Source organism: Phyllostomus discolor, chromosome 4 (assembly GCF_004126475.2).
Source record: "Phyllostomus discolor isolate MPI-MPIP mPhyDis1 chromosome 4, mPhyDis1.pri.v3, whole genome shotgun sequence".
In the NCBI taxonomy this organism is placed as follows: Eukaryota; Metazoa; Chordata; class Mammalia; order Chiroptera; family Phyllostomidae; genus Phyllostomus; species Phyllostomus discolor.
Genome location: NC_040906.2, coordinates 15,170,590 through 15,191,182, shown reverse-complemented (window position 1 = coordinate 15,191,182; position 20,593 = coordinate 15,170,590). Strand labels below are relative to the sequence as shown.

Sequence of the window (20,593 nt, the reverse complement as noted above, 5' to 3'; positions counted from 1 at the left end):
ACACCATACTGCAGTCACCTCCCTTCCTCAGATACCAACCACTCCTCCCCAGGCTGTCTCCTCACCCTCTTACTGACCTTCATTATCTCTATCCACAGGGATTCTCTCAGGAGCCACAGCTAACAAAGCTTCCCAGAACAGGACCCGGGCACTGCAAAGCCATGGCTCCCCAGAGTGCAAGGAGGAGCCTGAGCCCCTGTCTCCTGAGCTGGAATACATTCCCAGAAAGAGGGCCAAGAACCCCATGAAAGCTGTGGGACTAGCCTGGTGAGTTTTAACCCTTTGCCCACCAATAGGGAATGGCACCAGGGGAGGGTGGGACCTAGAAACTTATCTAAGTCTCTGGTGGGAAGATGAATCCAAGATTGTGGAGACCGATGCGCTGGGTGCAAGGACTGGGGATCTCAGAGGAATGGGGCGGGGAGGTTGGGAAGTGTGTGCAATTGGAAAGACAGCAGGTTTTCTGTGGAGTAAGCTGAGCTAATCGGATTTGAATTTGGTTCCCTGGCCTCATCATTTTTGGGGAGCTTGGGTGAGACTTATTTGAGGTTTTACCTAGAAGGTGTTCAGTACATTGTTATTCAGATTCGACTCTGACCTTAATACGTGTTATTGATTGATATTAAAGGGGAGGGGAAATTAATCTTTTCTTCCACTACTTAGGTGTTCCAGCCCTTTACAGTGTAACGTTTTAGTCTTTCTGGTAAATATTACATCCCCACTTCACAGATGAGAGAACTGAGGCTCAGAGCTGGGATTCTTATCAGGTCTCGCGACTCCATGCTCTTTCCCCCACACCAACGTGCTCCCAAATAGCAGTTACTCAGAATTACAAGGGGAGTCTGGGAGAGGGTGTGGGGCAGTTTAGGCAGAAAGAAACTTTGCCAAGACTTGAAGAGAGAAAGAGGATGGGCTGTCAGGAGGATCATGCACTGGCCATACAGCAGGATCGCAGGGTTCGACGTTGAGAAGTGTCACTCTGGCTACAGAGTAGGCAGAGGCCCAACTACGCTAGGCCTGTTGTGCCATTCCTAGGCGTCTGGGCTCGGCTGAGAAGTGATGGAGAGCTGTGAAGGGAGTTTATGCAGGGCAGTGGCAGGATCTGATTTGTGTGGGGCTCTCCAGCGGCCAGTGCGGAGGCCGAATAGACAAGAGATGTTGCAGCTCTCACGAAATCAGTGAAGCTGGAATGAGATTTCTCCCCAGCTCCTTTGGCTCAGGCATGGCCCCTCCCCAAACCCCATGCACATCTCCCCACCCCTAGGGCCATCGGCTTCCCCTGTGGTATCCTCCTCTTCATCCTCACCAAGCGGGAAGTGGACAAGAACCGTTTGAAGCAGATGAAGGCTCGGCAGAACATGCGGGCATCCAACACGGGCGAGTATGAGAGGCAGAGGTTCAGGGCCTCCTCCCAACACGCCCCATCTCTAGAAGCTGGGTCTGGGGCGCAGACCTGAGGAACACGGCAGCCCTCCCCTAGACTGTACTGACTGTGGCCTCCAAACTGCGAAGTCCTTTGGGTTTGGCTGCAAATCTGGTCTTTGCCTCAAAGGTCCACCAGAGGGCACACGAAGCCCAGGCTGCTGTCAGCCCCCATCCCTCCTCCCTCCCCCTCACCTCCCCGAAACCAGCCAAAGGCTAATAAAGTTATTGAGTGTTGGAGTGGAAAGGAACTGGGACTGGATTTTTGAGTCCCTTGGGACGGGAGGGACCAAGGGTGGGGCTAGTTACTTCTGTGTGCTCTGTCTCACAAAAGCATTCAGTGTTCCCCTTAATGGTTCGGGAAACCACAGAGAATTCAGCAACAAGCCTAGGCTCAGGCCCTGGGGACCAAGCCCACAGAGCTGCTGGCCAGGAGGGTGGGGTCTCTCTCAGCTTTGAACAAATAAAAACAAAAAGTCAAAAAGGGCATTGAGGGTGTGAAAGAAAAAGAAAAGCACTACTTGTGGCTGAGTCCAAATGACTGGACCTCTCTGGGCTTCAGTTTCGCTGTTTTAAGAGGTTTTGGACTAGTGATCTCTAAGGCAGGTGACCTGAACCTGAACCTGTGCCCATCTCCCCCACCCCAACCGTGAAACTGTCTGCACACACACAGCTTTGGGGGGGAGCGCATGAGCTTTTGTGGAGGGTCCGTGATGTGAGAGGTCTCGGGCTGAGTGGAGCCCATCCCCCGCCTGGGGCAATGCAGGTGGAGCTCTCGCCAGCCTTGCACGTCCATCCCCAGGAAGCACTGGGGTGAAGTGTGCTTGGCTATCTTAGAAAAGATGGAACATAGCAAGTGGCTGCTTTGGGCAGAGCCAGACCGAAGAAAACCGAAGTCGAGTGGGGTTTTAACTTCTAAACATAAAACTTTATTACATTTCTAGTTATGTCCTTTTACATGATATACTTAGGACCAAGGACTTAGAGAGTCCTAATTATACCCTTGGGCTGATTTGCTTTCCACCCCACCCCACAGAGTGACCCTTGTCCTCCTCCCCCTTCCAGCTTGAGGCACTTGGTGTCGCGAAGGAAGCAGTAGCTGGCTGGGGAGATGGGGTCCGAGTCTCAAATCCCCCCGTGAGAGTCAAGAAGAGAGGGGAAGTGTCCTTCCCCTCAGGCCCCCCGCCAGGGTAGCAGAAGGAAAGACACCAAGCTTCCACAGGCCCCACTGCAGGCTTCCCCAGCTCTCAGACGGGCGGGGTGCCCCCAAGGCGTTTCCCCTGCCCCCAGCCCCGCCTCTTCATCCTGGCCACACTCACCCCTACAAACCACCCCATCTCCCGACCTTCACCCCTTGCTTTCTGCCTTGAGCTGCCTGAGCAATAGGAAGCAAGAGATCCCTCTCACCAGAGACCTCGGAAGCACCAGGGAGCACCCTCCACCCTGCCCTGACCCCAGGCAGCTTCGGAGAATGGGGACCAGATGGCCGCAAGTGGGCCTGTGCTCTCTGCGCCCGCCGCCACGAGGAAGCCCAGGGCTGATGCTGCTCTGTGTTGGCCCCCGTGCTTGACGTTGCTCGCTCTCACCTTCCTCCCCTGCCCCAGCCCGGACAAATAGTATATACATGCCATCAGAAGGGGAGCTGAAGCAGGAGGACCCACAGGCACAGGTCTCGTGTACCTCCCCGAGTGGGGAAGTGCCACAGTTTGCCGGAGGAGCACAGCGTAACGGTGTAAGAGTCCCAGAGGCGGAGGACAAAGCTCTTTGTTAGGGGATGAGGGAGGAAATGGCCCCAGCTACTGAGCCCGGAAGCCTGTGGCGACGGTGGGAGGGGAAACCTCATCACCTTGAAGTCACTTCTATCTCCACATTCCCTTTTAGTTATGAAATAGGCTCTTGCCATCCCTCCCCCTCCAGCCCAGCGGTTAAGTAGCAGCTGGTGCCACACAGCGGGTACATCTGCAGCCTAGTCCCTGCCCAGAGTTAGTTCCCAGTTCCTCCGGCCCCACCAGGTGGTACCCACACAGCCACAGCCAGAGAGGCCACCCACTCGGGACAGAAAGGAAACTGGGCATATTACTTGAGGGGAAGGAAAGGGTCTGCAGCCCAGACCCCAGTCACAAGGCCCAGCCCTCCGGGGATGGGAGAGCCTTGGGTGGCGTGGAACTGGGGGTGCTCTTTAATCGCGACTCCCCACCAGCTGCAGCACGAAGGTGAAGATGTAGATGATGTCCGTGTAGATCTGCAGGGCGCCGGTGATGTAGTCCTCTGGGCTGATGGTGTGCTTCCGGTTCCCCAGGACCAGTTGCGTGTCATAAGCCAGGAACTGCGGGGACAGGCACAAGTGAGGACCCAGGGGCATAGTACCAGAACTTGTTTCCGGTCGGCAGGTCTGTCATCCCTGGAGCCTCTGTGCCATGCAGCAGTGTGCTCTGGGGACGCATTAGTGAACGGCACAACACGCAGCCTCTACCCGCAGAGTCCGCAGAGGCAGGGAGGCGCCCTGTCTCTGCAGGGCGGCCTGCTGAGTGCCCCACAGTGGGCGGTGGGGACGAGAGCAGGCGGGAATGCCCAGAAAGTCAGTGGAACCTCTTCACGGTGGGAGAGGGAAGGGCAAAGTCATGCTCCGTCCACTCAGCTCCTCCCTCCACTCCCTCCCCTCAGCTCCTTCCCGGGGGACAGGTCCTTACTCACCAGGGTGAAGCAAATGGCCCCCAGAGCAGCATAGACCATGTGGAGCCAGTAAACCTGGGAAGAGGGAACGGGTGGTGTCAGAAACCTTAGCAAAGCGTGGACCGGGGGTGCAGCATTCTCAGGACCAGCTTCCCCTGGGGTTCTGGCATCCAGGTGGGTAGGCCCAGGAAGCTACTACAGGAAAGGACTATCTCTGCCTTCCAGATCCTGGAAGGAATTAGGAATGGTAACACATGTAGCAGGGAACACACAGCCCATCCTCCCACGGCCATGTAAAAACCAGTCTCCGAAGTGAGTTAAGGTACAGAGGTGTCCGTATGTGTCTGGGGAAAAGGTGGTTGATTTACAGCTCTGGGAGGGGTGGACTCAGGCAGGCACCGGTTGGAGAGCCCTAACACACACACACACACACACACACACCTTCAGGAGAGCGGTTCTCACAGTGCGGCCTGGGAGGGACAGACTAAAGAAGAGAGCTGGGAGGGAAGCCCCCCACCCACCATGATGAACATCGGAATCAGAGAGTGTCCCCGGGCAGCCCTGCCGCACGGCCTTCCGGTGCCCGTGCACAGAAGGGCAGGGCCAGCCCACGGCCAAGTGTGCAGGCAGCCCTCCTGCTCATGCGCTTCCCCTCCCAGCACCGTTCTGCCCGCTCTGCCACGAGGCTCCCCTCAGCCTCGGGTCCCCAGGCTCTCCCCTGGCGGACTGGAATAAAAGAGGGGTTGGACACAGTGATCCCTAAGGTTCCCGCCACCCCGACCCATCTTTTCGGTCCTCTGGGTACCCCTCCCAGCCTGCCTCCTGGACCCTGGCCTCGCCGGCAGACAGCTCTCGCCCACTACTTCCCACAGGAGTTCCGTGGTACTGTCCGAGGCGCAGGTGCTATGGCTCCCAGGGCCATCGGTCACTAAGGAGGAAGGAACTGTACCCCAACCCAGAGGACGGCCTTGGCACTGGGGCCTTTGCTAGTGGTGGGGTGGCCCGAAGCCAGAGCCCGCCCAGGGGCCTGTGGGGCCTGTGGCACTCGTTACACAGAGCGTCCTGCCCGGGCCCTGGGCTCGCTGACCCCGGCTCTCCCAAGACACTCACATATTTGAAGGCCAGCACAATGGCAGTGACGATCCCTGTCACCATCATCACTATTCCCAGGACACAGAAGAGGCCTGTGCACGAGGTGAAGTCCACCTGCCAGGGAGGAGGAATGAGGCTCCTGTCAGACGAGTTCCACCACTAGCAGCCCAGCCAGACTGGCCCTGCCTCCCCTGACCGGGGAGTCCGAGTGCTGCCCCCTGGGGGTGCGGGAGTGACCCCTACCCTCATACAGACAGGGAGCAGCTCAAGGAAGGGGACTAGGGTCTCCAAGGGAAATCCCCAGTGTAGGGGTCTGGGCCCTCCCAGGTCTGCTCAAGGGCCATCCGTAAGGGCCAGCTCTGTACAAGAAAGGGGGCAGAGTGGCCAGCGAAGGGTCCTCCTCACCTTGGTCTGGAAGCAGAAGATGGTGACCGAAATGGACACCACGGCAGTGATGATCATCGCAATGATGACGGCCTTGGTCTGATACATGCTGGAGGGAGGGCGGGGAGAGAGGCCAGAGGCACATGTGACTGACTTCCAAACCACCGCTTCCGGGAGGGCCCTTCCCAGGATCCCCCGTGCAGAAGACGGCCAGCCCAGGGTGCCCCACTCGCCCAGCACACACCCCTCCTCCCGGGAGCATGCTGCGCTCTCCCCGACTGTACCTGGCAATGGTGCCGGTCATGAAGCCCAGGGCAAGAGTCTGAGGGGGGGGGAAGAGACCAGAGTGAAACAAAGAAGAGGGGAGGCACGGCCGTGGTGGGGTGTCAGTCAGAGCTGGGGGTAGATGTGACCTGGAGACCCAGGCAGGGGTCAGGATATGGTGACACGGAGAACCAGAGGCACCTCCCACAGTGGCATCGCCAGCCCTTCCCGGGGACTGGCCCCCCCTCAGCCCATCTGCACACCGCCCCTGCCCCCCGGACTCACAAAGAGGGTCAGCAGGATGATGTTCCATGGGAAGCGGCGTCTGCAGGGAAAGAGACCGTGACTGAGTGACTCGGGGCCAGCCAGTGACCAGAGTCCTTTGGCGCAAGGAAGTTCTTGGCTCGGGGGAGGGGAGGCTGGCTCAGCCTCCGGTACCTGCTCAGGTGTTCTATGCTGGGATGACAGAGGGTGATAAGGCAGACCTGGGCTATGGGGCCACAGAGACCTGGAATCGTTTGCAGCTCTTACACTATCTGTGCGACTGAGAAAGCTACTCAGCTTCTCTGAGCCTTGGGTTCCTTCTACTTGTTAAATGGTTAGAGTGTTACAAATCTTGCAGTGTTGTTGTAAGAATGATGGCTAAGGTACTTTGTTTCCCTTCCTCCCACCCCCCAAATTATAAGAGAAAGTTTAACCAGCTGCGCTGCATAGGCTCAGGGAGAAGGTTACAGAAGCAAGAGATAGGCCCTTGGACCTTAGGAGGGAGAGAGGCAAGGGCTCGGCCTGGGGGGAAGACCAAGGGGGAGTTAGGGAGCTCGAAGAGCCAGGTACTGTGTACACACCAGAAAGTAGCTGCTGTCATCCTCACTGTTGCTTCTAAGTCTCCGCTCCGCTGCTATAAGGATACCCCTTTCTTCCCAAAAGATTTGGTCCCACTCCTGCCCCCGCGCCATCCCTTGTCCTTGTCTAAGTCTTGGGGACTCACCTGGGTCCCTGGCAGCAGGCCAGGGTCAGGTAGGTCGCCAGGAAGACAGCACTGGGGGGAAAGAGACAGGGAGTAGTAGTGCACAGGCCTGATGGATCCGCTCCTCAGCCCTCGCGGCCCGCAGGCAGGCCAGCAGGTGGGAGCCCACCGAGCTGTTTGGAAGTCTGAGGGGAGGCTGCCCAGTCGGACAGATGACCCGAGCCAAGGGCACTGAGAACCTCCACAGTGGGGGCGGGGCAGCCAGAGGAGGGCGAGGGTGGCCTCAGCAGACAGGCCGGCAGAAGGTGAAGAGCACCGTGCCAGGCACGTGCCGCCTCGGTCCCCAGCCCTGCTCCTGCTCCCGGGGCGGCCCCCCCCCCCCCCCCCGCCCCCGCCCAGCTCAGAAGGCGGCCTGGGAGCCCCCCTCAAAAGCACCGGACCCCTGCCCTGACAGCAGTCGGGCAGCTGCCACCCCTCCCCCCCTTGCTCCGAGCACCAGGAGCGCAGACTCACTAGGACACGTAGTAGACGGCCGTGTTTCTCCTCACAAAGTCGCCGACTGGCTGCCTGTGGAGCAGGGCAGGACAGGGCAGGACAGGAGTCACAGTCATTTCCCCTCATCACCCGCAGCCACTCTTCTTCCACTGGATGGGAGTGGAGGGCCCGCCCCACCCCAGCCCCTGGCGGGTGCCCCAGGGCAGGCCCCGGACCCCAGGGCTGCTCAGAGAGGGGCGGAGAGGCAGAGAGACTCACACAAAGGTGAAGATGGCGATGATGGCCACCGTGATGAGCAGCTGGATGGAGATGATGCTGTAAACCTGGAACACAGGCGGGGTCACCTTCCACACCCTGGCCTCTCCCCAACACCAAGGAGCCCCAAAGACTCCTCCTCCCTGTCTGTTAGTGGTGGGGAGGGCCTCCCTAACCGTGAAGGATCCACTCCTTGTTTCCACCCGAGAGCCACCCCCCGGCTGCAGCCAGGCGGAGAGGCCGGCTCAGTACTGCTCACACCTCAGAGCTGCCCCCCACCTCCAGCTGCCCCCCCGACGCCCCCGCCCCATCCGACTCCAGCCTCCGTGCACTGCGCACCTCCCCTGCCTCCTTGCATGACCGGGGGGCCCCCACATGCGCAGCAGTCCAGGCCTTTGCCAGGCACTGTCTACTCTGAGGGGTGCCGTGCCGACATGAGGAAGTGGGGAAGCGAGGGGCGGGCTGTGGTCATTTCTGGCTTCGAGTTGCTTGCGGTCCAGGAAAAGAAAGGAGTGTGGGGAGGGCAGGGCACTTTGCAGAGCCCGCTGAGATCTTCCCAGACCGAATCTGCCCCCGACCCCAAAGCAAGGTCACGGAAAGAGGAGCAAAGGGTCAGGGAATAGGGGTCAGAGGAGTGTGGGGCTGGAGAGGACCAGGAAGGCAGCAGCCCTTTCCATGGGAATGACTGCCCCGGGGCTGATAGGGTGCACCGCCCCCAACTCCTCCACATCCCCCCCCCCCCCCCCCCCCCCGCCCCCCGCAAGCCCCACCACAGCCCAGCGCCCCTGTACACTGCCTCCCAGCCCACATCTCACCTTTCGAATGAAGGTGTGTCGGACTTTCATGTCTTCCCATTCTCCAGTCCCAAAGCTGTCGCTCGCTGCTCTCTCGCCATCATAGCCTGGGCCTGGGGACAGACCACAAGTGACCACCTAGGAACATGTGGCCTCAGTCCCAAAGCCTCCAGGACATGATCTCACAATGAGACTCGGGTATCCCTAGCCAAAAAACAAGTGTTACAACTTGAACTCCTCACCCAAACCAAGTGCCCGCTGTAGATGCCCGCAGAGAGACCCGGAGCTGGCCTGGGCACCCCATGGAGCCACGTGCCCCTGTCGCGAAGGGGCTCAGGCCAGAACCGTTCCCATGGGGCATGCGTTCACCGAGGGCTCCTGGGGGCGGGTGCCCAGCCCACACCCGGGTGCTCTGGCGTGCGAACGCATGCGGTCTCTGCTGGCAAGAGCTCCCGCACCAGCGAGGAAGCCAGGCAGGTGCCCGGCTTGGAGCGCCAGCCAGGAGAGCTGTGGGGTCAGAGCAGGGGACTCCGGGACAGGAGGAGGGGAAGGAAGGAAGGAACTCGGCACACGTGTGTGGAGGGTGGAGCAGTCCGGACTCAGAGGAAACGGACAGGTCAGGGGTGCACGGTCCCAGGACGAGGCAGGACGGGAAGCGTGCGGAGGCTGTGGCGCTGCACCAGAGCCCACAAGACAGGCCCCCGGCTGGGCTCCAGGCCCCCAGGCCTGCAGAGATGCTGCGGCCTCAAAGCATTCCTCAAATGCCGCGGATGCCTCCTCCAACCGCTTTCAAAATCCACATCGGGTGGGGGCGCTGCTGGGAGAAGTCTCGCTGCCTTCTAATCTTATCTCATTTCTGACCAACCAGAAGATTACTTGCCAGGGCAGTTACCAAACATCCAAGTGACTTCTGGGTGTTTGCAAAATGCAGATGTTACCTTAAAGGACGAGGATTTGTCATCACCAAATTAAAAAAAAAAAAAAAAGTGCCTCAGGTTCCACAGGGAGAGAGGAATCTGGGTGGGGTGGCAGCTGCCTAGTTGGGAACGGTGTCCCCAGGCCCTGAAGCAGTTACGCGCTTCCCCCGGCCACTGTCTCACGCGACGCGGCTTCTGGCCCGCCCGGTGGACTCGGCCTCCCCCATGAACACAGGGGCCAGCCGGTGGTCGGGAGGGCCAGGTGCCGAGGGAGGAGTAGAGAGGTAACAAAGACGGGAGCGGAGAGCTGAACGTCAGATTACCAGGGACCTGAAAAGGCAGGAAAGGACGGGGCCTCACGCGCTGCGCCCCTCCTCCCACCGCCCCTCCCCCACCCCCAGGGACTCACCGTAGTGCATGGGCATCGGGTGGACCGGGGGCATGGGCTGTGGGTAGCCTGCAGGGTGACCGTAGCCCGGCTGTGGGTAGGCAGGGTAGGCAGGATACCCGCCAGGCAGGACCGACGGCTGCCCGTAGCCCCCCTGGGGTGGAGGATACAGGGGGTTTCGGTCCTCGTACGGAGGTGGGGCACTGGGGTTGGACATGGCCGGTCAAGGGCTGAGGGGGGACCCCAGCTGCCAGGACCTGAAACGGGAGGAGAGAAAAGCCGTCACGAGCGCCCGGGCCCAGCTCACTCGGCCCAGTCCGGGGGCCTCCTCAGGAGGAGACCCTGCGTTTCCCCTCCCTCCGTCACAGTGTCACTCTGCCCGCAGTGCCCCCACCCCCCAGCTCAGCCCCTGCCCCTCACCCCCACACCACCTTTCGGTCCACAGCCCTCCACGCTGTGCAGCGTCCTGCCAACGGCAGGTGGGGGCTGCAGGAGCCCAGAGGGGTCACTGGGCATCAGTGGGGTGAGCAAAGAGGAGCAGGGGCCTGGGACCTCCCTGTGATCATATAAGAAAAGCTTCCAGTGACCAGGGAAGAAGCTGATGGCCCGGCAAAGCCTGGTGAATCACAGGGCCAGCTGGGACCTGCCGAAGGGGTCAGCCCAGCCCCCTCGGCAGCTGGCCGGAGTGCAGCCTGAAAGGCAGAGCTGGGAAGGAGCCAAGGCCCAGAGCGCAGGGTGGGGGAGGAGGCGGAGAACAGGCCAGCCCCAGTGCTGCAGCTACCAGGCCCAGGGCGGGAGGGCAGAGGGCCAGTGGACAGTGGCAGACTGAGTCAGGGGACGCCTGAGCCTGGGGGAGGGGAGCACCCGAGCTGGGAGGCGGCGCGAGAAGGCAGGCCTGGGACAGGACTTTCTGGTTCCTTCAACAGCAGCCTCGGTGTGTTGGGCGTGCGGCGGCCTATCCCCGGTCTCTCCACAGGCTTCCCAGGGAATGGGCTGTGCCGGCGGGGCCTCGCGGGCCCCTGGGAGGGCGGGACCTGAGTCTTGAACCCCAGGGTCCCTGGTGTCTGTGTGATTCCTGCGTGTCTCCCCCCACCCCAGGGTGCAGTGCCTAGCAGGGGAGAGGGCACTGAGCATTCGGGCCTGGGGCCGAGGCGCTCCGTCAGATGAGGGAACCATGACCCAGAACAGCGAACTAGCAGGTTGGCGGCGCCGCCAGAATCGAGGCCTCCAGGGTCCTGGGTTTGTGTCCTCTCTGTTATGCTGCGTGATTCGTGCCTCTTAAGCCAAATGAATCCCTGCTGGCCTGGTGTTCCCCTCTGAAGGGACAGAGATGGGAACTAGGGAAGAGCGAAGAAGGGGGTCCCAGGAAGGCCCCTTTGGGGACAAGCCCCGAGAGTCTGGGCCCCTTGTCAGGGCCACCTTGTCAGGACCACCGCCCTGCAGAGCAGCTCCCAGGGAAGCAGCAAGCACTCCCCTCACCCCCCATCCAGGTCAGCAGACAGCCTCAGAGCCTCTGCTGGAAGGAAGGGGGAAGCAGCTTTTGAGGGCACCTGCACAGCCCGGGGGGCAGACAGAGGGCTGTCTCCTCTCTCCTCTCTCCGGACAAGTGGGAGGGGACCGAGGGGAGGGGCAGGGCAGGGCGGGCAGAGGGGATTGCGCAACAGGCCAGTCTCTAGATGGGTTGTTTTCAGGAAAGCTGCGCTCCGTCTCCCCAGAGCACATGGGCCAGCACAGCAAGGCCGTGTCCGTGTCAGGTCAGCAGTAAGGAGGCCGTCCTTGCCGGTGAGGCTGCGACAGGGCAGCAGCAGGGCACCACGCTGGGGTCGTGGTGGCGGCCTGCACTGGGCAGGGGAGGCCCCTGAGGACGGCGGTCAGGAAGGGACGAGGGGGACTGACCACTGGAGTGTTGCGTGAGAGCTTAAGAAACTGAGATACTAGCTTTTGAAATGTTCTGTGTTTATAGAAAGGTGAGAAAATATTCATAAGTATTTATAATATGTGACCCTCCTTAACAGACTTTTTAAAAACAAAGAAAAACTGGGGTCCCCTTTCATGAGGCAAGAGGCTCCTTCTCCCCATACCCCTCTACCCACTCCCTCCAAAGACCCCCTTCTGACTCCACCAAGAGGGCGGGATGGCGGCCTGTTTGCAGGAAGAGGGACAGGGACAGGCAGAGCCGGGTTATCTGCCACGATTGCCGTCATCTCGGTGGCACCCCGGCGAACAGGCTGGACACAGCCCGAGAGGCACTGGCAGGAAGGGCCAGAAGGGTCAGAAGCTCCAGCTGAGTCACAGGCCGTGTCGCCAGTGCCCAGTTCTGCCACCTCCTTGGGGCGCCCCTCTGTGAAATGAGCTGAGCGGGCCAGGGCATCTCTGAGCTCATTTCCAGCTCCCACAGACGGGCATCCTGTGACCTCCCTGAGAAGCCAGGCCGTGTGGCACCGGCCAGCTGCCCGCCCCTCCCTTCTTCCTCCTTCCTCGAAGCAAAGCCGGACAGACAGGTCCCTCCCCGGACTGAGGGGTGAGTCAGGGAGAGCAAGGCCAGCCCCAGACAGGCCACCAGGACTCCAGGGTTCGCGCAGCGGGCTGCTGACTCACGAGGACTCCCTCCATGCTCCCACCCCCTCCGATTCTTCTGGCCTCAGAGGAATCCACCGCAGGTCTGCCGGCCGGGAACACAGCAGGTCACAGTCCAGGTCCCCGGGGCTCAGCCACCAGCCCGAGCTCACCGGAGGCCGGCACTGCCCACCTCGCCTCCCCGCGCCCCCATTTCCCCGCCTGGGGACTGGGTCTCACACTACAAGAGTGCCCTCCACGGGGTCGTAAACATTAAATGAGAGCGCACTCACAGGACACTGAGAATGGTGCCTGACCCCTGATCAGCAGTGAACGTTGACTGCTGTTAGTCATTGTTTCATTAAGCCCTCACAGTAGCCCAACACGGCAGATGATGCCATCGCCCCTCCTCACAGGGAAGGCACAGAGGCTCCGAGCACGCAGTCCACTGCGAGATCGCTCAGCCAGGGTGTGAGGGCGTTGGGGCTGCGCCCCAGATGGGCTCCGGAGCCCATTCTCCCAGAGCCCCTGCCCCCAGAGCCCGCCCCCAGAGCCCGCTCACGTCCCCCCTCCGCACACCTGTGTGTCCAGACTTCCCATGGCCTCCCGCGTAAGACCCTCGCATGGCAGCGGAGGCTGACACAGCCGGCGGGCTCAGAGCCATTGAGCCTTTCCCTGACCCCGAGTCCCCCAGCCCTGTGCCACGTCCAGGAGGAAAAGAGGTCGGTCAGAGACGGAGACTCTTACACCTAAGAGCTGAAATGAATCTCACTCAGTTAGGGCAAGCCCGCCCCTCGCTTGACCAAGCGGACAACAGCCGTAGTGCAAGGAGAACAGTGACCCGCCCTTGGTCAGGAAGCGGGGCCTGGGGTCGAGACTACGTCTTGGGTCTCTGGTGTAGAAGCCGGGGCACAGGGGAGGAAGAGAGGGCCCAGACCCATCAGGGGAGCGACTGAGCTCGGCCGCACTCACCTCTGAGCAATGCCAGGTGAGCAGGAGCCTCGGGCTCAGGGCCACCAGCGTTGGCAGCTTCTGACCCTGCTCCCCGGCTGCTGCCCGACCTATAGGACAGCCCGGGCCGCCTCCTCATCGAGACCTCAGCTAGGGATGAGGTCTGGGGCTGGCACCGGCCCAGGTAGTAGGGAAAGGGGGAAATGCTCAGGGTTCACTTTCACAGCTATGACTAAAGGTGGGAGGCGGAGAAGAACGCAGAGCTGGAAGAGAAGGAGGGGGAAGACGAGGGAAACAACCCAGGGACAGTGAGGATGATTCATGCCCACAGCCCAGAAACCAGGAACCAGGTCATCCGCGCAGCCACTGAGGGGCTCGCCGTCTCCAGGGCTTAAGAGGACTGTTGAGGTTCCCCATGGGAAGCCAGAATTTTCCTAAAACACAGTGAGCATTCAGCTTCTACTGGACACACTCCAGGGGCAGAGAGCAAGACTGTCCCACTGGCGGGAGCTTGAATCACTGGAACATTCTCCCTCACGATGCCTGTTACCAAGACATTCGGACTCTGCCCTGCCCTTGCCATGTCACAGACCTAAGTTTGCTCCCCTCTCGGGGCCCCGATCCCTTGTCGGGAAGGAGCCAGACCCTCTCCTTCCTCCTGCAGGAGCCCCGGACCTGGCCGGTCACAGTAGCAGTAGCAGTAGCAGGTGGGTGCAAATGCAGGAAGTGCTGGCTGTCAGGGTTTCCAGGTGCAGCCTTGGGGAAGCACCTCCTCCCCGCCCCGAAGCGCGGCCACCATGCTCCTAGCCAGGTGAGGCCCAGCCGGCCGGGCCCAGGCCCCGGCTGCCCTGGGGGGCAGCTGAAGGGTTAAGGCTCTGGAATCTGCAGAGGCCTATGCTACTGGGGTTACAGCAAAAGGGTGTGTGTGTTTGAGGGAGGGGCCAGAAAGGAGCAGCTGACTGGTCCAGGCAGCGTGCCCTCCTCCCTGCCAGGAACGGGTGCCCGGAGCCGAGTGGAAAGAATAGCTCAGCGTGCACATCTCAGGAAACCCCACCCAGCAGGCCCAGGAGGGCAGCCCCTGGCCCACTGTGGCCTGGTCTCTGGTAACAGTCTCCTTACTTCCCTCTTCCTTTACCTATTCCAACTCACCCAGCTCTGCCCCCACCAAAAACACCACTTCACACTCCTCCCCCCGCACACAGCCGCCAGGGCAGACGACTACAAAGATACACCCGGGTGTCTGGGCACGTCACCAGGCCCGATGCACACGGACCAAGGGGCCCGGAACCAACTTATCCTTTTGTCCGCCTGGCCCCTGGGATTAATAATAGGATGATGCCAAGCGGATCTGAAAACCTGAAACGTCAGAGCTGGACAGGACTTTAGAAATCATCTAGTCATTTGACAAAGAAACCCCAGAGCCAAGACAGTTCCTGCCTCAGCTCGCGACGAGCCCTCTGGGTCATGGGTTTTAAACTTCATTCCCAGCCCTGCCCACTGAGAACAGTCCACCCATTTCCCCAGCTCTCTGCGTCCTCCTGCTCAGAAATAGATTGAGAAGTCATGATTTCCTCCCCAGCCCCCGTCTCCAGCCAGGGCGGCCTCTCCAGTCAGAGACGGAGAGGGGTGGCTCCAGGCGCCCACAGCTCCCCCCCCACCCTTCTCTGAGGGCCGAACTGTGCCATCAGTGTGGTCATCTCGAAGACCAGTCCATGTCAGACCGGCCTGGGAGGACAGATCAGGAATGAGGAAGCCACTAAGCAGGCGGGGAGGGAAGAGAATCACTCACAGCGAGCAGTAAGCACGGGGTACTTGGGCACACAGGAGCCTTGCAGCGGCCCTGTGGCGGGCACACGCTTATCTCCACTCTACAGATGACCAAACTGAAATCCACAGGAAACGGATCTAAGGTCCAGAGCAGGCGAGCAGCAGAGAGGGGTCTGAGCCCAGATCTGACGTCTGACTTTACACCTGCCTGCAGCAGAGGCCTCTGAGACACCCCCACCAGCCACCTGTGTGATGAGGTCGGCACCCAGGGCGGGCAGAGGTAGAAAATGCCTTTGCTTTTGATAACGCGTCCCTTTCCCTCCGTAGGAAATCGATCCAGGCCAGAGCCCTGGCCATGACGCCACTGTGAGTCAGGATAGGCCACTTCCCACCTCTGGACTCAGTTGTCTCATCTGACAACGAGCACACTGAGAGCGCCACTGAACCAAAATATCAAAGTCCATGCCAGCTCCAACAGTCTCTGATTCTGAGCGAAGAGCCTAACAAACCAGAACATGGGGCTTCAGGGCAGAATGACCTACTTCCTGAAGAATTTAGGCTAAGGTTACAACTCACGTTAGCTGGTCTGGAGGACCGTCCACAGAGGCAGAGGCATGCGGCGTGTTCTGGGTGTGGGGGTGGCCATACCCCTGTCCTCCCAGACTGCCCCTATACTGCCCCGTGGACCCTACGGCCAGCGTTTCCTAGGGGCCCACTCGCCCCAGAACCTGCCGAGAAACACAGTAGCGCTAGAAGAGAGAAGCCAAGGCAGAAAGCCAAGAGCCCTAGCTTCTCACTCCACCACTGACTGGCCTCCCTTTCCCCCAAACCAGCCCACACGAGGGGAAGGTGGAGAGGCTCGTCCCCCAGAGCCAGAGAGTGGAGAGCTCGAGTCACCAAGCCTGGTGTTTCCCAGCCTGCTCTAAAGAGCACTGCCCCGGGAGACAGCAGTGACGGGCTCCAAAAACAGATCAGGCTGAAGAGCCACCCACACCCCCCCTGGAAGTTCCCACGGCACAAGCCCGAGGAGCAGCCCTGCACTGAGCACAGCTGTCCAACTCGGATGAACCCAGTGAACCTCAAGCTTTCTTAGGCTCGAAACATTTTCATCAAAACACACCTAATTAATAATATCCTGTGGAATGCTGACCAGGCCACCTTTGATCTACAGACAGACCCAACCCTGAGAATGAGTCCTGTCCTAACTCCTATCTTTCTTTAAGCTGAGGCATAAAAGACATAACACTGTATTAAGTGTCAGGTGTACGACACAATAATTCAGTATTTGTATACACTGCAAAAGGATCACCACAGGAAGTCCAGTTACCATCCGTCACCACACAGACTTACAAAATTCTTTTCCTTGTGACAAGAACTTTCAACATTTACTCAGGAACTTCCAAACATGCGCTACAGTGTTACTGACTCTCTGACTCCTCGTATCTCAAAACCCCTGTCCTTACACACAGCCCCTGAGGGCAGTCACATGAGGCACCAGGCAGGCCCCCTCGCTCGCGCTCCCAGTCAGCTCAGTGCCTGGCCCCCCTGCAGGAGTCCTTCCCCCCCTCCCCCGCAGCAGAGCGCCCCCATGACCGCCACAGTGGGGTCTACTGCCAAGGGCCGGGCGACATCCCCAACTAGCATCGAACCAGGAGGCTGGCACCCCCGACGTCACCCTAACGTAACAGGAACACAAGTACAACTCGTCCCACCCAAGAGGAAGGATGCACTCTTATCTTTCCCCCTGACCACTGCACTGAGTGCCCGCTCGGCACCCAGCACTGTGGCCCGTGGACTTCTGGGTATCGGTTCTACTTCGAAACAAAACCCAGGTTTCCGCCTAGAATTCCAGGGTCTTCGAGGTGGAAGATTCTGTCAGGGCCGTCCCCTTCAGGGCGTTCCCAACAGAGCACTCCAGAAACCCCGCATCACGTGGCTGGCAGAGGGAGGCCTTCCTCCCAGAGAGCTGCACGGGTCTCTGCTCCCGGGCCCTCCCCGTGCAGCCCCCTGAAGTCACACAGGTGTGTGTCCCTTCTCAGGGGCTTCTGCCCCGGAGTGGGGCGGAGTTTGGGGATCCAAGTGCTCTGAGGTGGACAGCTCCCGGCTGAGGCCCCCATGCCCGCAGCAGGAGGCTGAGCCGAGGCGGCTGTCAGCTCAGCCCGTGTCCTCACACTTACGGTGTAACCCATCATTACCTCTCTGACGCACCCACTTGGACAGTGAGGTCCTGAGATCATGGCGCAAGGACACAGAGGAAACCAGGCCCTTGGCGCTGTGGTCCCACCACTTTTTTCTAGGTTACACACTGGGTCCCTGGGTCCTCCTGACTGGAGAGGCAGGGAGGGCAAGCAGGTGAGAAGTATGGCTGCCCGTCTGTCCCAGACGCAGCAGCCCCAAGGAAGCACCCAGCACCTGCTGCCACCACCAACTGGCCAGGCCAAAGGCGCTGGCTTTGAAACCAAAGCTCACCGGTGAGATGAATATTTCAGAGCCCCAGAAAACTGGACACCCGAGGGACCTTCCACGACATGCGGCTCTGACCCTGGTCCCCAGGCCTGCCCCCACTTAGCCCACGCCCAGGTTCCTCAGGTAGAAGCCCACAGAGCTCCACAGTGGGCTGGGAGGGCATGGGGCCCCCCCAGGGGGCAGGGCTGATGCGGAGCCCACAGGATGCCAAGCCTCCCAGCGTTCTTCCTCTACTTGCCCTCGCGCTGCTGCCTGGCTCCTTCCCCGGTCTCCACTTGTTTACCCCTTTCCCGTTTTCCTGCTGGCTTTTTACTCTGACCCAGAGAGGCCAGGAAGAGAACAATACTCCCGCTGTAGTCTTCTGAGCCCAGGCTGGAGGAAGTGGCAAGAGCAGGCAAAGTAAGGCAAAGCCATGGTGACCGAGGTGGCCGCCTCCCCACCCAAACCAAGGGCGGGGGCTGCTCACGGCTTCCACCCCGTCTCTCCCCGCACTCACGGGAACGCTCCTTCACCTGTCTACACCAGGGCCGGCAGCAGGCGCAACCTGAGGCCAGGGTGACCGCTGCGCCACCTCCCGCTTCCACCAGGTGAAGGCGATGAGGGCCCTCATTTCCACACTCAGCTGCCTCCTCTGGGGCTGGCGCGGGGGACACGCCCTGCAATGGGCACGAGCCAGAAAGACGCGCGCGTGACACCCTCAGACCCTGGCCCGCTCCCGGGCTCACCACCGGCCGCTCGGCTCCCAGAAGTACACAGGCGACACTCGCCTGCCCCCAGCGCAACTCCAAGGGAGAGCGACAGATCCTCGTGCGGGCACCGGCTCCCCGCGCACTCCGACAAAGTTTGGGGACGCGGCCCAGCACCGGCCCAGCCCCGGCTCAGTCCCCGCCGGCCCGCGGTCCCCAGCTCCCGCCGGCCGCGACCCCTTGGCTTGCCTGGTCGACTCGGACGGTGTGCTCGCAGCCTCCGGGCGTCTCCAAGTCCCGCACCGTCCGCTCCGGCCTAGGCTCGGATGGGCTGGGCCGGGCAGCCCCGCCCCGCGCGTCGGCCGGCGGGGCGGGATCAGTCGGCGCCGCCGCCGAGGGGGCGCTGGGGTCCGCCCCGGGCCCGCCCGCTTCCGGCCTGGGGCCGTGACGCACGCGCTAGTATTTTCTAATTTAAAGGCAGTACGTAATTACTGATGGGAACTTAGGACACACAAACGTGCAGGACGAAAAGCGCTTCATCCCACCCTTTCCCGACTGCCAGCCGGAAGCGCTTGCTTGCTTTTGGTGCGTTTTTTTGCCTTCAGGTATTATTACACTCGTTTTCCTAGGGTGAGGTCATCTTCTGTAAAGTTTGTTCCTTGTTTTTCTTTTACTTAGTATTTTATCACAAGCATGTTCTTGTCACAAAATATTATTCAAAAGCACACTTTAAATGCCCCCAAAGTCTTCTACCACATCGCTATGCTGATTTATTGAATCGGTTTCCTACTGGACAACAAATGGTTTCCCATTTTTTCATTATTAGATGTAGTCTGTGAGGAACATCTCTGACAGCTCTTTAAGCCGGATGCACTACTTAGGCTTCACACTTCGAACATCCGAACAGAGAGGTGGCACTTAGGATCCCTGACCCCGGGGGCTAACACCGCCCCTGTTCGGAGCTGCACCCTCCGAGTCCGAGTCCCGGGCTGAGCTGTCAATGACTGCTGTCAGGGCGCGACCTTGGGGGGGGGGGGGCTTTGCACCCCGCTCTCAACCCTCGCAGGTGGAAGAAGGCACAGCAGTCCCACCTTAGAGATGAGGGAATGGGGGAATGGTTCTGGGGAGTTTTGAAACCTTGCCTGTATTTGTGTGGTTCCGAAGTCCATGTTTTTTCCATGACGCCAAGGCTGCCGCTGCCGGTAGCTTTATCGAAGGTACTTATCTCGGGCTAATAGCTGCAGATCGACACTACCACTCACTGCCTTTCACCGCCTGTTGACCCTTTTGCTTTCTGAATGGGTAAGGGTTGACTGGACAAAAACGCATCTAGAAATGCACACAGCCAGACGACCAAGACAGCCCGGGCGATTCCTGATTCCAAACCCATCAGTAAGCACTTTTCCTGATGCTATTATCCCCTGCGGCCGGTCCAGCTCTTCCAAGGCTTAGAGAGGAAGGGCCCAAGACTTACTGGAAGCTCATTTTCCTCGTCAGCATTAGTGGAAGCCATGTGTCCACTACTAAGCATAATAAGCAAAGTTGCCACTTAGATGGTACATTTCAGACCAATCAAAATAAAAGTGTTTTTTAAATTGCCTTCTGCCCCCCACACTGTACATTTATTTGTATAGATGCATATAACTTAATTAGGAGTTACTTAAGGGGATTGACTGGTGGATGTCATTCATGGTGGGCAAATCCCGCAGCCTCCCCAACCCTTCCCTGTAAACCCAGTTCTGTCAGTGTCAGAAACGCGAGAATCCGTAAGAACTCTTGTGAGTTTATTTGGGCAAAACTGATGACTCTTGCCTGGAAGCAAAATCTCCACAGATTGAGAAAGTGCTCCAGAAAATAGCAGTTTTGCCACTTATTTTATACATTATAATCAAAGGGGAAGATGTAAGGGGGGGTTACAGGAAATTGATTGGTAATAGATTATGGAGGTGGGAGAAAGCAAAGCAGGGAAACCTCTGGGATTGGATACAAAGTAAAATGAATAGACACATACTTCTGTTACATAGGTGGGTACCGGACAGTTAAGTCAACAATCAACCTGATAACAAAAACAATGAGGGAATTTGTAGTCTCGGCTCTGGTGGTCACGCTTTGGGGTGGGGAGGCACTTTGTTATTCCAAAGGCACGTTATCAGGTACATTGTTAGTTCTTCCAGAAGCAAAAAGATACAGGCTCAGTTAAGGTGAAGATTGACTGTTGTGAGGGAAAAACCCCCGTCCTGGGACACGACTACCTGCCGCGCGAATCACTTTCCACTACAAAGTTTTAATTTCAGACCGTCCTATGCAGCTTCTCTCTCTCTCTGAGTTTGTAAGGCACCTCTGCACGGTTTAGCCTGTGGCTGCCTTTCCACCCAGTTCCTGGGGGCAGACGGCCTCATTTTAGGAAGTTCCCCCCGCCCCAAGCGTGCAATCACCAGCAAGAGCTCCCGGAGCTCCGCTCAGTTTCAGTCTCCGCATTGACCGCAGCACAGAGCCCTCGGTGAGCCGCAGAGCCC

At 59.5% G+C, this 20,593-nt stretch overlaps 2 protein-coding genes across 3 annotated transcripts in view; one reads left to right on the top strand and one right to left on the bottom strand.

The window, feature by feature from the left end:
- The window catches only part of PNKD (PNKD metallo-beta-lactamase domain containing), a 62,295-nt gene that overhangs the window by 811 nt on the left and 40,891 nt on the right, over positions 1-20,593 (top strand). The window contains exons 2-3 of one of the 2 annotated variants that reach the window (XM_028510830.2): positions 99-267; positions 1,265-1,673. In XM_028510830.2, the coding sequence (XP_028366631.1) occupies positions 99-267; positions 1,265-1,457 (362 nt within the window). In that variant the 3' untranslated portion in view covers positions 1,458-1,673. Of the gene's footprint in view, positions 1-98; positions 268-1,264; positions 1,674-20,593 lie in introns of those variants that run through there. The other variant, XM_028510827.2, reaches the window with a different exon arrangement.
- Positions 2,329-18,435, bottom strand: TMBIM1 (transmembrane BAX inhibitor motif containing 1). Its single transcript, XM_028510831.2, has 12 exons — positions 18,327-18,435; positions 9,673-9,908; positions 8,368-8,459; positions 7,556-7,620; positions 7,316-7,369; positions 6,824-6,874; positions 6,121-6,160; positions 5,856-5,893; positions 5,593-5,680; positions 5,206-5,301; positions 4,117-4,170; positions 2,329-3,748 (listed from the first exon to the last, which is right to left on the bottom strand). Exons 2-12 carry the CDS (start codon positions 9,866-9,868, stop codon positions 3,602-3,604), a joined length of 921 nt encoding a protein of 306 aa, XP_028366632.1. The 5' UTR covers positions 9,869-9,908; positions 18,327-18,435; the 3' UTR covers positions 2,329-3,601.